Source organism: Grus americana, chromosome 1 (assembly GCF_028858705.1).
Source record: "Grus americana isolate bGruAme1 chromosome 1, bGruAme1.mat, whole genome shotgun sequence".
NCBI lineage: Eukaryota > Metazoa > Chordata > Aves > Gruiformes > Gruidae > Grus > Grus americana.
Window position 1 is genome coordinate 189,911,234 of NC_072852.1, and position 16,626 is coordinate 189,927,859.

Here is a 16,626-nt window from a genome sequence, read left to right on the forward strand (position 1 = left end):
AACAAGTGATTTAGCGACAACTCCAGACGTTTGCTCCTCACAAGCCACACAGCTCAAACTTTGACGCTCAGAGGTGGCCCGGCTGCAGCCCCAGGGCGGGTGTCCGAGAGGGCCCAGGCAGCGCCACCGGGAGTCCTCACAGAGAAGGCATTGAAATTTGTCCGCTCTGGAGGGGGTGCGGAGGCTTCAATTAAAAGCATAAGAACCCCAACACCTCGAAACGGTTAAACACCCCGCTGACGCACAGAAACGCCCCCACCCTGGCCGCAGCGCCCGCCCCGCCGCAGAGCCTGCTGCCGCCCCACGACGCGCTCCGCGGGGCCGCGGCTGCCGCCCATACCTCGTGTACTCCCGCAGCCCCTTCACAAACCACACGGCGTTACGGTACCAGGACATGGCGGTGGTGCTTCTGCCGCCACAGGGGTGCCGGCCCCGCCTCTGCCCTTACATAAGGCGCGCGGACAGCCCTGCCCGCCGTTAGGTAGGGCCGAAGGGCAGCCCCGCCCCGTCATGCCCGCGCCTGGTACCGCCATTACTGGCTGGCCTGCATGAGGGGCAGAGGGGTGCGAGGGAGGGTAGTGTGTGTTTGTGGGAGGAGTTGTGCTCCTTTCCTGCCCCCCAGCGGTCTGGGAGTTGTTTTTTCTTCTCTCTTCTGTTTTCCTCTCTTCTTCATTAACCAACAAGGAAAGGAGGCTGCTTTTAACCACTGGACCCGGGTGCCTCCCAGCCAGTCGGGCATTTTGTTGAGCATTGCAGTTAGTCCCTGCCGCGCTAGAGACTGCTATGCTTCGTGAAGGCCGTGGCAGATGAAGGATGGAGAGTTTTGCAGGGCACCTGTATGGGACAGATGCTGTTGTCAACCTAAGCCAGGGCTGGAAATGGGGTGTCATGTTTTGGGTATGGGGAGCAGTGCTACAGGACTTGGACCTGCATCCTCTGCTCTGGAAAGCTGTCGGAGGGACACTCTTGCAGAAACATAAACAACTGCATTGTGCCACACCAAGTAGCATTTTATGTAACAAACCCATGAAATTTCTGGCTCCTACTGATGAGGTAAAGTATACCAGTAGAGTATGTGAGTGGTGGTTGCAGTAGGGAGAGTGAAATTTAAAATGTGTTTTCAATTCCTCTGGTATGTGCATTGGAGTTGTGAAGCCCAAGGCAATCATGTGGAATTGCACATCTGGACAGCCCATGTTAGCTATAAGGAAGTTGTCATTACAGGTATAATTACATTTTAAAGTATATTAAAGGACTATGAACTTAGAAAGTTCAGTGTGCACGTTAGATAAATTCATGTATTTTCTGTGGTATGCAGGGCCACACACAGAGAAGCTGCTTTGGGATCCCTATCTTAAGTTTTCAAGAGCTGAAGTTACCTGCTTTCAATAGCAGAGATAGGGGAGGAATGGGAATATTCTGTCTTTTTTGACCCTGTATGATAGCCTGATACTTCTTTTTCTAAATCTCTTCACTCTGGCAAAGACCTCGTACTAAAGTCTTCCACTTTCTCAGCATGTTGTGCAAGTATTAGCCTCGTACAAAAGGTACTTCCCACCATGAAGTTAAAACTTTTGAACTCAGCACTGTCTGCTTGTACTAGGTATTGTGTGTGAAGTAAGAATTTTCAGAGGGCAAAAAGACACATTTTCACAGCGATATTTTCTTCCCTTCAGACACTATCCAGCTAAATGTCATACCTTTGCATGAAATCTAAAAATGCTTGTTCTTATTAAAGCAGTTGAAATAATTTATTTAAAAACAGCAGCCTGAGTCCGTTTTGACTGATTTTGTTTTTGGAAATGGCTAGGAGTTTTTGACTGAAGTGTTCTTAAGCAATTGATCCTGATTCTGATGCTCAAAATGGAGACTTCTGGCCCAGAAAGGAACAACTTGGCAATAGTATGAGTGGCAGAAAGTTATTTCCTACAATGGAAAATGAATGGCAGCCTAAACTACAGATACATACTATGATGTCTGTAAGTATGTAATTGTGAGCTATATGGAAATAGTTTTATGGTCATCACCTACAATGTGCAATTAGCAACCAAAACTGTACAGCCTAGACTGCTATAATGATGTTAGATAATCACACTTGCTGTGAACAAAGCAGATGTTAGGCTTCAGAGAGCCCTGCGTACAGGCTGAGATAATATTCCCTCTTCCTACTTTCAATCCCTTGCCCTGCTAGCCCTTCAGCTCCTCCCTTTCCTTCACAGCCTGTACAAGTCTGCCTGATTACTGTCCTCAAACCCTGGCTTAGGGAAAATACACAGCAGGGGAAAACCAGAGAATTCTGTGGGCATGCCTGCTGTTATGAATATCCAGGCAGAAAACTGCAGTGCTGCCCCACATTTTTATGATAGAGAATGTCTCGCCTTGGGCTTTGTAATCTTTGGTGCATCTCAGTGTCCTGTTAGGAGAACAGTAATGTTCCAAGGTTTCTTATCCCACAGAATTAGCTGCATCCTTTACAGGAAATATGGTTTCAGTTTGAAAAAAAAAAATTAGCAAACCCCAAACAAAACATAACCAAACCCCTGTGAAAGTTTCTGTGATGTGCTTCATTCCCTTGTCATTTCCTTGTTTACCTTCTTTATTTCTTAAGCACTTAGACTATGGCTTAGTACAGGCAAAACTGGATGATGGCTCTGATGTGTTTTATTTCTAGTTTCAGTTTGTGTTCTCATAGATTGAGGAGTACATCCCTGCAGTCTGCCAACCTCTGGAAGTAAATAGGGAATATGCAGATACAAAGGATTCCTTGCAGGCTAAACCATTGGGACTGTAATCAGCAAGATGCTGGATGGTGCAGCCCTGAGGTGCTAACCGATGGGAGTACGCATGGCAGAAGCTGTCCATGAGTCAAACACAAAAATATATTATGGCAGCCAGACAATGGGAGCAGCTCATAATATTTTGGGTTGTAAGCAGTAATGGGTAATTATAACATATCACTCTTATTAACATTAGAGAAGATGAGATAGTTAGGAAGACATTTGAATGCAAGGTTGGGAACCAGTGTCACCCTGGTACACACACACCATTCTCTGAGGGTATTATATAAATACTGTGGCACCACTACTGTCATGTTAGCCATACCCTTCTAACACATGACATTTTCAGGAGATTTTGTAAATGCTGAGAAATGGTGCCCTTGCCAGAGTGCAACAATCCCTGAGCACACTCAGCGGAGAGATTTCTGCTTAGACACACTTGCTTTTTCCATAGTGAGGGCCTCAGCTTGCACCCAGAAAGGAATCATCACAGCACAGTGTTGACACGTCTGTGCATAAATATTTCAGCCATGAAATCTCTTTCTCTGAACAGCTTCACATCAGAAGCGAGCTGTTGCACGCTGTCCTAACACCTAGATGTTTCTGCTACCTCATTTCAGCCCCTGTGATGTTTTGCTTTTGTGGTGGTGTTTCAGAGGCAGGAGGCTATAGAGATTGTATGAGTGCTCTCTGCTAATCCAGCCATCACAGTGATGAGACATTATGGGTTGTGTGCAGGAGAAAGGGAAGACATAGTTTTGCCAAGAGATGGCTGGTGCTAATGAAGGGCCTGCCTCACAGTACTCTCACAGGCAAAATTTCTGCTCACATCAAGAGTTTTGGCTGCATGATGCCTTTTGTACTGAATTTTAGGTTGAAGCACCCTGTTAGCTGAATTAGGATCCATTCTGGAGCTTTGGGAATTTGGAAGGTTACAGCTTTTGGTTTCTTTCATGATTGCTACTAGCTTAGCATTAAATGCCGATAGGACAGTGCTCTGAATGTGAGAGATTTTTTAGACAAGGAATTCTTCTCATGGCAGCCAACATCTCAGATAGTTCTCACAGCCAGCAACTGATATCTATGTGTAGCCTGGCTCCCACACTGGAAGCGGGGGATCAAGAGACCTGCAAGTCTGTTGAGCTCCTGACATTTCCCTCATTTGAGCACAGAACAAAATGGCTTCAGCCTGGCTAAACACACCCTAGTGGTTAGCCCTGATAAAACATACCCAAGTTAACTCTTCCCCTTGAGGACTACAACACTTCAGGTATATCTATACTATTAAATAACTCATAGCATATTCCCAGGTCCTAATCCTCTTATTGTCCGTGCTAGGCACATGACTGTTGATGGCCAGGCTTTCTTAAGTATTAAACAGATACTTCTGTCCAAAACAAGCTCAAACATCATCGGGGGCGGGGTAATTTGCTCAAGGCATAATTCATTCCCAAGCACTATGGATGGGACTGCACCAGGATTAACAGTGCACAGCTTGGCCTAGAACCAGTGATCCTGCATTCAGGTAGATGTATTTACCAGTGTAGAAGTAGCCCTGGAGTCTGTTACAGAGGCCTTCCACGAATGGAGATAATCCTCAAAACAAAATTCTGGAGTGTTGTGACTGTGAGCCTCCAGATGTTAGGATTTTTCATACAGTAATGATTTGAGAATCTCAGTATTTTCTTAAAACACAAGAGCTGGTGAAAAATGGCTCTCTGGCCCCCATCTGGACTAGCATGAAAAACACATCTAAGCCTTGATCCATCTTTGTACCTGTCAAAGAGCAAGGACTTTTAAGCAAAGTTTTAATTGCCTCCCAACACAAAAGAAAAGTTGAAAATACCTAATGCTGTTAAGGGCTGTGTGTTTCAGCATGTTTCATATTTTCTTCCCAGGGGACAGATCTAAAAGGTAGATAGAGTACTCAAGAGCTGAAAAGCAATTATATATGATACAAGATGTTTAAGAGCAGCTTCAAGGCCATCTTGCCAATCTCTTTTATTATCTTTTTTTTTTTTTTTGAGAGGCTAAAATCTCTGTCTTAAGGACAACCAGCTCCTTTGCTTGCTTGCTTCCTACTGGAAGATGACAGGCTGTTGTGCATTTTCTCCTTCCTTTGCAGATACCAATTTTCTAATTAAGTCTCTGTGCCTGCCCCCATTAAATCAATCAGAATGTCGCCACTGATTGCAATGGGAACAGGAGCAGGCTTTAAGGGCCAGATTTGCAGAAAAGCTTGGCATGTATAGTTGGGACCAGGTTTTCAAAGGAAGTTGCAACCATGTGCAAGCCACTGCTGCTGCGGGAGCTACTCCCAACCCTGCATTTGCCCTGCTGGCCTCAGCTCTGGGTGCAGAACACTTGAAAAGTCCAGCTTTAGAAACTAGTGCTGCCCCAGTGAGTGTAATAGCAATTAAGAGCTGTCACCAGCCTGGGGAGAGCAGTCGGCACTCTTCCTTTTGCCTGGCTGAAGCAGAGGGTTTGACGAGTGATCGAAGAGGAACATCCAGGCCCTGAGGTCTCAGGGACGTGTCTGAAGTGCTTATGCTATTAGCAGGGTGGGTGAAGCAGAAGCTGCTTATCCTGAATGCAGGGAGGGGTCAAAGTTCTGGCATGTGTGGTGTTTTTATGAACAGTGGGGTATTTTCTTTGTTGTGTGCTCTTATACCCAAGTCATCGCTAAGTTTGCCAGCCGCTGTCATCAGCAGTGTTGTTTTCAATGAACAGTCAAGACCAAATAGCCTTTTGTTCTTGAGAAACAAATGTGGCAGTATGTCATCAGCTCAGCTCAATCACTCCCTTTTACTGAGGGGCCAGTAAAAGGAATCTCTTACTTTGCTTTATTACAAGTATAAGTTTGCTCCATCAACTGTTGAGGGCCCTGGTCTCTGAGAGCCTGCGGGACCTCCCAGGGACAGGCACATCCCAGCAAGGAGAAGGACTGCTGAGTGTCCTCCCAAAGTGAACAGAATTAACTGAGAACAGCAGCTAAACCTGCTGTTAAGCTAGTTCATCTCCTGTATATTCTACATGCTTTAGTATATAACAGTTTGAAAAATAATAGGAGATTTATAGTTGATTTTAATCTTAGAAAATGAAATTTTTAGTCAATAAAGCATCAATTTTATGATTCCCATGACTGAAAAATTGTCTTGGTGTCTTTACAGTAAGCATCATACAGACATGCATACATGTCTGTTGCTGGGCTGTGACAGTAATGCAGTTATCTCTACTAATATTTTCTTCAGCTACCTGTTTCTCTTCTTACTACTCTTCTAGTGGATCTTACTGTTCTTCCTACCAGCTCTTGGACAGTGATGCTCATGGACTTAATAACTCAGGTGAGTTCTGCTATACTCCGTTCTTTTCTCTTATTTTTCTTATTTTTCTGCAAATCTTATAGCTCATTAAGGTTGATTATTTCAGCACAGTTGTTATCACTAAGTTGCCAATCCTATCTAGTAGTATGTATCCACCAAGAGATATCTACAAGCAGGGCAATAGACACACCTCAGTTTATATGGTTGCTGTACATTGTGGTCAGATGCTAAAGGGACAGAGTGAAGTTTTGTGCCCATCAGCAGTCCACATGCTGTGGTAACAGAAACCATGGAGGTATGTAAAACTTATCCATGTAAAGCTATGGAGCCAAATCCTCCCCTGCAAATAACCACCAGACTCATTTATTAACAGTCTTATTTCACCTGTTGTTGGACAATTATTTTTTTTAAAGTCCATTAAAAATAATGAAGCAACTCCTTTTCTGATATAGTCTGAAGATAAATAGAATTTATGAATAGTAATGTGAAATCCATGCAGAAGTAGAATAGCAATACAAAGAGCAAAAATAAGCAATGATAATAAAAAGGTGGTGTCTGTAGCAACGTGTGAGTAAGTGTGTATAGTGGATTTTTTTTCTCCACTGTTTGCACCCTGTGTACTCATTTCATCTTGATACTGAAAGGCTAAATATGTTTTTCCAAAGGACTGAGAATGAAATCCATAAGATCCATAAGACCTAATTCACATGGAAATTGAGAGGACCTTGTTAAAAAAAGCGTTCATGCATGTTGGCCTACAGGCTGACAGTTTGCATCTCAGGGCACCTCTCACTTTTGAGCTGTTGTACTGCAGCATGGGGAAAAGTATCACAGATTTCCCCTTTGCTTGAGTACTAGTGATCGTACAGAAGAGTCAGTACGGCTTAGATTCAAATCTGTGGGCGAAATCAGTCTCTGATATAACTATTCATGTCAGTGAAATTGCAGTATGGTTGATTATAATTAGCATGATTGGTAAATGTGAAGTACCTTAATTTTTAAACTCCGATCACATAGGCTTATGCACTTACACTGGTCCATATCCTCCTCCCTGCATTTTTATTCAAATGAGACATTTGATAGAAATTCACTGTTACAAACATATAAATGTGACTTCTCAGAGCTTCATACAGTTTTCTCAGAAACCTGTTCTTGCAATACAACATTGTTCTTTTTAGCAGCTTTCTTGTACTTTGTTTTCTTGTACTATGCGATATCAGATTGCACTTGTCAGCCTTTTTTATTTTCCCTCAAATATTATGCTTTTAAAAAATGTTTTCTTTTTCCTCTATGGCTAGCACCTGTGGGACTTTCATGTACTCCAGTAGTGAACAGGAACCTCAAGAAATTCAAGCCACGAAGCAACAATTTCAACTCACAGTCCTGATGTAACAATCCTTTCTGTATTATACGTAGAACATACATGGGTATTCATTGTGATGCAAAGTCCCTATCAGCTATAATCTGGGGAAGATAAGTAATCAGAGATAAGATTCAACATAACTTACAGAAGCTGATCTGGTTTAGAATGTGGTACAATGTATTCAAGTTGTCACCGGTTTAATCTTTGTAGACCTTTGCCTGTTAAGTCAAAGCATTTAGGCTCATTTATACCAGCTGTTCACATTTCAGGATCCAAGACATTCAAAACGGTTCTTAACATAACCTACAATAGCTTCTGCTTCTTTTTTTTTCTGCACAGTCACCTTGTAGTTTTAAAGTCTGATGTCTTGGGACCTCATAAAGCTCAGAGCGAGTGCTGTGTGAGAGAGATCTTCTCTAACAGCGCAACATTCCTGTTTCTTCTCCTGAGAAGATGAGGTCTGTGATATGTCTGATGCTCATCTTTCCTCTCTTTGGGTCAGCGGGTAGGAGCTTTCTGTGTTGAACATTTGGAATGAAGGAACAAAACATCTGCTTGTCTGTTGCCACTTTTAAAATAGCTGTGGGAAGCTGCTCCTTAGAGCTTTGCAATATTATGCTCATTGCGAAAGAAGGTAGAGTAGCAGGAGGAGAAATATACTGTGGGCAATAAACTGTAATAAGTGCGATTCATTTCATGGCTGCTATCATTGCTTTTATCATATGTATACGTCTACAGTCTGCGTGTGCATGCAGAAACGTCTTTGTGTCTTTATATTATTAGATTTCTGTAGTACCCATAACTAGCAGTGAGCAGGCTATCTAATGCATTGAAATCGTGTATTTTTTTTTCCTTTACAAGCTAGAAATAGACCTTTATTTCTCAAGAAGGGGAGACCATTTAACTGGAACAGTTACAGCTGATTTCCTGCATTGAAGTAAACAGATTTCTGAGTTCATAATAATTAGCTTAAGGGTGTATTTTGTCCAATTTCCAGAAGCCATTTATATTACTGGGGAAAAAAAAATAAATGAACATTTTCAATTTGTAATTTTAGTCTAGTGGCAAAATATTAAACATTTGCATACCAAGGTATAGATTGTATTTTCAGCCATTCGACCTTTGGACTGTAATGACTTAATTCCCCCCCAGCTATTTGCTGAGGAAATGTGCCTACTCCTCCAGGGACTGAGCATATGTCTGGGACACCGTCAGTTTGTGGCAATTTAAAAAGTTGCTGCTTGCAAGTTAAGGTGCTGTGGACCATGCACATGTTCCTAGCTTACCCCAAAGTGAAATAAAGTGCCTTCAGTTAAACTACTTTCATTTGGGTTTAAGCTGAGTGCTTTATTTAGTCATTGGAGCAACCCAAGAGAAACTATGCTGCTGATGGTGGGTCAGGAAGAGTGGTAACTTAGTAAGTCACCGTAACTCAGTTGTATTTAATCATATGCCCAAAACTAGGTGTCCCTGCTCCACACCTGCATGATTCCAGCCTGCCGAAGGAGACAGTAGCAGTGAAAGTGCAGAAGGCTTGCTTATATCTCTCTGGATACAGAATTGATGGCTCCAACAATTTTGGAGGTGTTGATGTTCACACTTGCATGTGCCATAGCTTATTGATGTACAGAAGTAAAGGTAAATACTATCAATTCAGAATTTTCCTCTCACAGGCCTAACAAAGCTTTTTTGTTTACTCTGTGTAACTTCAAAGTATTTCACAAATGCCTTTTGCTTCAGTAATACCTCCTATATCATTTTGTGTTTGTGCCAACCAGGTACTGAACACTAGCGTTGTGATTTGGCAGCACTTTCCCAAAATGTCAACGAAGGCACCGGGTTCTCATACCTAAAGAATTAAGCCTCCGTGGCAGACTGTAGAGAATCAGTCTTAGCCTCCTGTGAATGAGACATAGGCCTCAGGCTTACCCTTGTGTGGCTGAAGTTTGATAAATCAATGCACATCAGCTGAGCTGCTGTAACTATGCTCACACAGGCACACAGAAAACGCAAGGCAATGTGACTTAGCTTAGAGGTCTTCTCCTCCAGGCTGAACTAAAATCACCTCATATTTGCTTAGATAGCACACATCATCACTTGGTGCAGGGTCACTGGATGCGCAGTGACGTGGGAATCAATTCAGACTTAATCAGAAATATGAGCCCTTAATTCTTTGTGATCAAGAATGATTCTAGCAGAATTTTTCAAGAACAGGGAAGTTTGTACTGGAGTCCTATGGATGGAGTGTGTGTAGCTACTTTCTTGTTAAATTTCTTTTGCATTATCAACTGAGTATAACTTTCTTTTTTATGCCTGTTCCAAGCTTTTGGGTAAAGTTCATGTGTAATGATAAACAGCTGCTTTGTTGCGTTTGAGTGATGGAGTTATGCCGACCGATAGGCAATTTCTTAAACACTTTGGCATCTTAATGAATGAAAGATGCTCTCCACTGAAGAGAGAAGTGATCTAAATCACTTAAATCAGTTCAGAACTGAACACTGAAATCCAGCAGTCCAAGCACTGAGCCAGTGAATTATTTGGTGTGGGAAAGAGGAATTCTAACGTTCCATCACTGGCAGGAGTAATATTTCAGAAATGTGTAGTACCTTTAGAGAGGCAGTGGAGAGCGTGGGGTGGAGCAGCTCTTGGGAAAACACAGCCTGTGATTTCTCCCAGACGCAATCTGAGGCCCATGAATAAAAGGAAAGATTTCCATTGATCTTATGTCCTTACATACTACTGTGCATGGCCTCAGTCAGCCAGCAGTGTTAGTAATTCCCATTCCATGGATTTCTGAGCAGGGATAGCCTGACTGTGACTCTTGAGTGGCTGCTGCAGAACAGGGCAATGCTACACTGATGCTGCTCTTGTCAGATTATTTCACCCTTTATCCCACCTTCTTTCTAAGATCAGTTTTCTGAAAATAAACAATTCTTAAAGCCAGGGCCTGAATTAAAATCCTTATGGACCAAATGCATCCTTAGTTATCTGTACAATGGCCCCTGAGAAAAAAGTTCATGGTTGAAGACAAGTGGTTCCCACAGATGTTACCTTGTGTTCAGCCTCAGTCCCAGGAAGGAAGGTTGAGCAGAGCCTGTTCAGCTGTGGTATATTGTTAAGGTTCTTTTACAGTTCTCACTCTTCCACAGGCATTGTGCAACTCTTTTAGGTGTCTCTAAAACATCGGTTTCAGCTGTGTAGGTTTTAACAGAAAAAATACCCAAAACACACATCCTCTTCCTGTGCCTGGGGCCACCCTCATGCTTGTACAGAGGGGAGCCCCTGCATATCGACCATATTAACAGAAGTGCAAAAAGCAAAAGCAGAAAGAGCACTTTTACACTGAATTCATCAACACAGGAAAAAAACAATCTACCAGGACCAGTTATGGGCTTGTTCCATTACGTGTCACAAAACAATTGTCTCTATGCATGCTGGTGCTTTTAAAGCTGACACTGCTGCTGACTTAAAAGCTGTTGGCATTACATCTGTCCATTAAGTACAGATTTCCATATGTACAACACCAAGGTGAAGAAATCGAATGTACACACACACCACAACCAGAGAACTGCTGTAGTGAACACATCCACTTGAAATTCGCACATCCCTGCCATGTCTTATTATCATGTTTTATATTTAAAATACTGACCTAACATCATCAGTTTTTCTATGAACTTGATAACAATGGTTTGACAACCATCTCTGTGTTGATGTGGTACTGACAAATTACTGTTATACAAAAAGTGGAGAAGAGGAGTCTCCCCAGATTGGGGAATGCTGAGCCCTGCTTAAAGCACCGATCTGATACTCAGTAGCTCAGTTCTTTGTTCTGCCAAAGACTTGCAAAGTGGCCTTCACTCAGTTTGGATGTATTGGATATATATGGATATATTCAGCCTATGTATTATAGCACCACAGTTAGATATAGATGCTTTCTAATCCAAGTTCAGAAGAGACCTGGGGGCCAGGCGGGGAAGAGCATCTTCAGTCATAGGCGTGCCAAGCTAATGAAGAGGGTTTTAAACTGAAGTTGCCAGGGGAGGGGAACCTCAATCCATCCCACTCCTACGAGTTTGATGCCAGTGCCAGCAATAGATGCCCAGAGCCAGGAGAAGGATCACAGGTCAGCAGGAGAGCACCTGAAGTGCAGCACAAAGGAATTCCAGCCAATAAGCCAGCTTCATTGCAGGCCCAACTGAAATGCCTCTATGCAAACACACGTAGCATGGGGAACAAACAAGGAATTGGAGACGTGTGCATGCCTGTAGGGCTGTGATCTTATTGGCATCATGGAGACATGGTGAGATGGCTCCTGTGACTGGAGTGTTGGGATGGAAGGATACAGGCTCTTTAGGAAGGACAGGCAGGGGAGACGAGGAGGGAGTGTCACCCTCGATGTCAGTGATCAGCTGGAGTGCATGGAGCTCCACCTGGGGATGGATGAGGAGCCAACTGAGAGCTTATGGGTCAGGATTAAAGGGAGGGCAGGGACAGGGGACATTACAGTGGGGATCTGCTACAGGCCAGCTCACCAGGGAGACTGAGCGGATGAGGCCTTCTATAGACAGACAGGAGCAGCCTCACATTCACAAGCCCTGGTCCTTATGGGGGACTTCAGCTACCCCGATATCTGTTGGAGGGACAACACAGCAGGGCACAAGCAATCCAGGAAGTTCCTGGAATGCATTGATGATAACTTCATCCTCCAAGTGACAGAGGAGCCAACAAGGAGAGGTGCCATGCTGGACCTTGTTCTCACCAACAAGGAGGGGCTGGTTAGGAATGTAAAGCTCAAGGGCAGCCTTGGCTGCAGTGAGCATGAAATGGTGTTAGGACAGTGAGGAGGGCACACAGCAAGCTCACTATCCTGAACTTCAGGAGAGCAGACTCTGGCCTCTTCAGGGATCTGCTTGGTAGAGTACCATGGGAAAAAGGGAAGGCAAGAGGGGCCCAAGCAAGCTGGTTAGTATTCAAGGATCACCTCCTCCACGCTCAGGAGTGATGCATCCCAACAAAGAGGAAGTCAGGAAAAAATGCCCAGGGGCCTGCATGGATGAACAAGAAGCTCCTGCACAAACTCAAACACAAGCAGGAAACCTACAGAGATTGGAAGCGAGGGCAGTTAGCCTGGGAGGAATTCAGAGAAATTGTCCAAGCAGCCAGGGATCAGGTTAGGAAAGTGAAAACCCTGATAGAATTAAATCTGCTCAAGGATGTCAAAGGCAACAAGAAAAGCTTCTATAGGTACATCAGTAATAAAAAGAACACTAGGGAAAATGTGAGCCCTCTCTGGAAGGAAATGGGAGACCTGATTACCCAGGACATAGAGAAGGCTGAGGTACTCAATGATGTTTTTGCTTCAGTCTTCCCCAGCAAGTGCTCCACCCACACTGCCCAAGTCACAGAAGGCAAAGGCAGGGACTGGGCGAATGAAAAACCACCCACTGTAGGAGAAGATCAGGTTCGAGACCATCTAAGGAACCTGAAGGCGCACAAGTCCATGGGACCTGATGAGATGCGTCCGTGGGTCCTGAGGGAACTGGCGGATCAGGTTGCTAAGCCACTCTACATCATATCTAAGAAGTCGTGGCAGTCCAGTGAGGTTCCCACTGACTGGAAAAGGGGAAACATAACCCTCATTTTTAAAAAGGGAGGAAAGGAAGACCCAGGGAACTACAGGTCGGTCAGTCTCACCTCTGTGCCTGGCAAGATCATGGAGCAGATCCTCCTGGAGACTATGCTCAGGCACATGGAAAATAAGGAGGTGATTTGTGACAGCCAACACGGCTTCCCTAAGGGCAAATTGTGCCTAAAAAATTTGGTGGCCTTCTATGACAGGTTGCAGTCAATGGCTCGATGTCCAAGTGGAAACCAGTGATGAGTGGCGTTCCTCAGGGGTCAGTACTGGGACCAGCACTGTTTAACATCTTTGTCGGCAACGTGGACAGTGGGATTGAGTGCACCCTCAGCAAGTTTGCTGACAACACCAAGCTGTGTTGTGTGGTTGGCATGCTGGAGGGAAGGGATGCCATCCAGAGGAACCTTGACAGGCTTGAGAGATGGGCCTGTGTGAACCGCATGAAGTTCAACAAGGCCAAGTGCAAGGTCCTGCACATGGGTTGGCGCAATCCCAAACACCAATACAGGCTGGGCGGAGAATGGATTGAGAGCAGCCCTGAGGAGAAGGATTTGGAGGTGTTGGTGGATGAGAAGCTCAACATGACCCAGCAATGTGAACTCGCAGCCCAGAAAGCCTACTGTGTCCTGGGCTGCATCAAAAGCAGCGTGACCAGCAGGTCGAGGGAGGTGATTCTGCCCCTCTACTCGGCTCTTGTAAGACCCCACCTGGAGTACTGCGTCCAGCTCTGGGATCCCCAGTACAAGAAAGACTTGGACCTGTTGGAGCGAGTCCAGAGGAGGGCCATGAAGATGATCAGAGGGCTGGAGCACCTCTCCTAAGAGGACAGGCTGAGAGAGCTGGGATTGTTCAGCCTGGAGAAGAGAAGGCTCTGGGGAGGCCTTCTAGCAACCTTCCAGTACCTGAGGGGGCCTACAGGAAAGATGGAGAGGGACTGTTTACAAGGGCATGGAGTGATAGGACAAGGGGTAATGGCTTTAAGCTGAAGGAGGGTCGATTTACCGCCCATGGCAGGGCAGTTGGAACTAGATTATCTTTGAGGTCCCTTCCAACCCAAACCATTCTATGATTCTATGATTCTATGATTTAGAATAGATATTAGGAAGAAATTCTTCACTCCGAGGGTGCTGAGACGCTGGAACAGGTTGCGCAGAGAAGTTGTGGATGCCCCATCCCTGGAAGTGCTTAAGGCCAGGTTGGATGGGGCTTTGGGCAACCTGATCTAGTGGAGGGTGTCCCTGCCCCTGGCAGGGGGATTGGAACTAAATGATCTTTTAAGGTCCCTTCCAACCCAAACCATTCTATGATTCTGTGATATTCAGGCTGCCTTTTATACATGCTTGCTTGCTATCATAGCTACTTACTGGCTGGTCTAACAGTGGCCTGAATACCTCTCTAGTGAGCATCTAAGTTACTGTCCATGCGCCATGGAGGGTGGTCTGAATACAGCCTGTTGTCTCTTTGTCTCAGCTCCCTCATCTGTAATGCAGGGACAGTAACATACCTCAGTAAGGCTACAGAGATGTTCAGATCCCAGGGAAGAGGACAACATGGCTACTTTTACAGGCAAAGATGTTCTATGCTGAAACAACATAAGGGGACCTGGTTTTCGTGGAGTTTGCCATCTGTAAGAGCATACCGCAGATAGAACACCCAAGAGTTAAAAAAGGGATGTAGAAGTTAGCAAGAGTGCACGCTGGCATCTGCAGCAGCAATTTTACACTGACTATGCTGTATTCCACCTCAGCTATTTCCAGATGGCACTGTATTTTACAATTTCCTCTTGTAGTTGACTGCTATCATACATATATATAGTACAACAAAGATATACACAAAGGGTGAATTATTGCCTGTTCTTTGTTGTACACACTTTCCCAAACAGCTGGGGCTTTATTTATGTGGCACTTAGTCTTCCTCAGAAGAGTATCTTTGCCTGGAAAAACAATATATGCAGCAGCTACAAAAGATAAGGAGAAAGAGAACAGTATGGCTAATAATGAGAACACCAACAGCAAAAATGTACAGGGTTTTGTCACAATAATCCTGAGGCTGATGGAAAGGTGGGATGAAATTTGGCAGGTACACAGAAAAAACCCAGTAGTTCCCAAGAATGAACCAGAGAAAGAGGAAAAGGCTGAGGGTTAGATGGATGTAGTACTTGTGAGCATTCTGCCTCCAGGGATATTCGTCGTCATCATCATCATCAATCACAACTGACTTGGAAAGCAGCTGCCTCATCCTGGTTGAGTCGTACAGCAGGAGAGTCACCTGGAGGCATTGGGAGAGAAAAAGGAATAAGTTAATTGACTGTGGAAAGTCTGAGCACCTTCTGGCCACTGCCAGCCTTTGGGACAAATTAAAACTGGGTGTGGGAAAATCATGTAAGAGGGAGCTGAGGAGTCGCAAATGAAGCAGATCCTGCTGAAAATAGTGCATGTTATCCCTACAGTTTATTCACCAGTGAGATTGAGGCCAGACATTGGAAAAAACTTGCCAGTGGTGTGGATGGAAAGGCATGAGAACAGATTGTGTAGGGAGATGGCAGCAGCTCCTACGCTGGAGACTTTTAAGAACAGATCAGAGTAACTGCTAAATGACTTAAGTAGAGTAGTTCCTGCCTTGTAGTGGGTGGTTTTGTCTCTCCTAACTCTATTTTCCATGGCTATATAGGTGAATCAACTTAAATAAAATTATGAAGGATCTAGACTTTGACCTAAACCCCAAATAAATTGCTTCAAATACTTGGAATGATTCTGTCGATTTTTCTTCAATTAAGCATCATTTTCTCAGATTGCTCCATTCCTGCCTTCAATCAGGACCAGCAGAGAAATAGGTGGAATATCATGGTACTGTGAGGTTAGGAAGGTCTGGTCGACAGGGAAATGCAGTAGGACTCGTCAGAAATGCTTAGAAGATTTCTAGTTCAGTCTTGGCAATACAAAGTATGAAGGTAGGTTGACTGCATTGTAGAGAAGCTTTCAAATTCCCCTAAATGACTTTCTTAATTTTGGTAGATTTATAGGAGAGAGCCCAACAAGGATTTGGGCCAAACATTGTGAAACCTGTGTTACCTTGCTACACCTGAAACACTTGGCCCAGTCCTCAAGACACTAGCTTGTAATCGCAACTCCTCTTTTCCAATACTCAGGTTCTGTGCAAGCCTCCCTGCAACGAGCTGTGTCTTTGGGAAAGGGAGTCTAAGAAACCTGCCTCAGCCAACCGGGAATGATATTCAATGGGAAAGGTAAAAGGTGCGGATTTATAAGTGGCTATGGGGAGGGACATACTGTCCAAGCAGGGGTTCTCAGCTATGTTCTCTTTCCCCGAGTTTTATTCTGTGCTCATTTTTCTTTTTGAAATGAGAGGGAAGAGGACCCTTCGTTTTACAGTCTCCCTTCTCCTTTAGTCAGTGATTAATGGTGAGAGCATTGGCAAAGGAAACCCCATTTGGGTGTATGTTCTGCCTGGTTCAGCTTTTAGTCCATGTGCCCCATTTTCTAGAGGCAAGGCTTAGCAAGGGGATCC

General features: G+C 44.3%; 2 protein-coding genes and 1 long non-coding RNA gene across 12 annotated transcripts in view; 1 reads left to right on the plus strand and 2 right to left on the minus strand.

Moving 5' to 3' along the window:
* DHRS12 (dehydrogenase/reductase 12) overlaps positions 1 to 559 on the minus strand; it is a 31,411-nt gene extending 30,852 nt beyond the window's left edge. For 4 of the 5 annotated variants that reach the window (XM_054835633.1, XM_054835626.1, XM_054835608.1 and 1 more), the window contains exon 1: positions 341 to 553. Coding sequence is in view for 3 of the 5 variants with exons in the window: in XM_054835608.1 (XP_054691583.1) it covers positions 341 to 396 (56 nt within the window). In the remaining 2 variants the exon portion in view is untranslated. Of the gene's footprint in view, positions 1 to 340 lie in introns of all 5 variants that reach the window. The other variant, XM_054835598.1, reaches the window with a different exon arrangement.
* LOC129210123 (uncharacterized) lies at positions 341 to 7,517 on the plus strand. 2 transcript variants are annotated; one of them, XR_008578310.1, is made up of 4 exons: positions 347 to 481; positions 1,811 to 1,979; positions 6,029 to 6,121; positions 7,399 to 7,517. It is a non-coding gene; the product is annotated as an uncharacterized LOC129210123 (long non-coding RNA). The 2 variants fall into 2 exon arrangements; XR_008578311.1 differs by lacking the exon at positions 1,811 to 1,979 and having other exon boundaries at positions 341 to 481; positions 6,060 to 6,121.
* Positions 6,798 to 16,626, minus strand: part of TMEM272 (transmembrane protein 272) — a 31,635-nt gene continuing 21,806 nt past the window's right edge. For all 5 annotated transcript variants that reach the window (XM_054835667.1, XM_054835646.1, XM_054835657.1 and 2 more), the window contains one exon: positions 6,798 to 15,369. In XM_054835667.1, the coding sequence (XP_054691642.1) occupies positions 15,007 to 15,369 (363 nt within the window). In that variant the 3' untranslated portion in view covers positions 6,798 to 15,006. The remainder of the gene's footprint in view (positions 15,370 to 16,626) is intronic.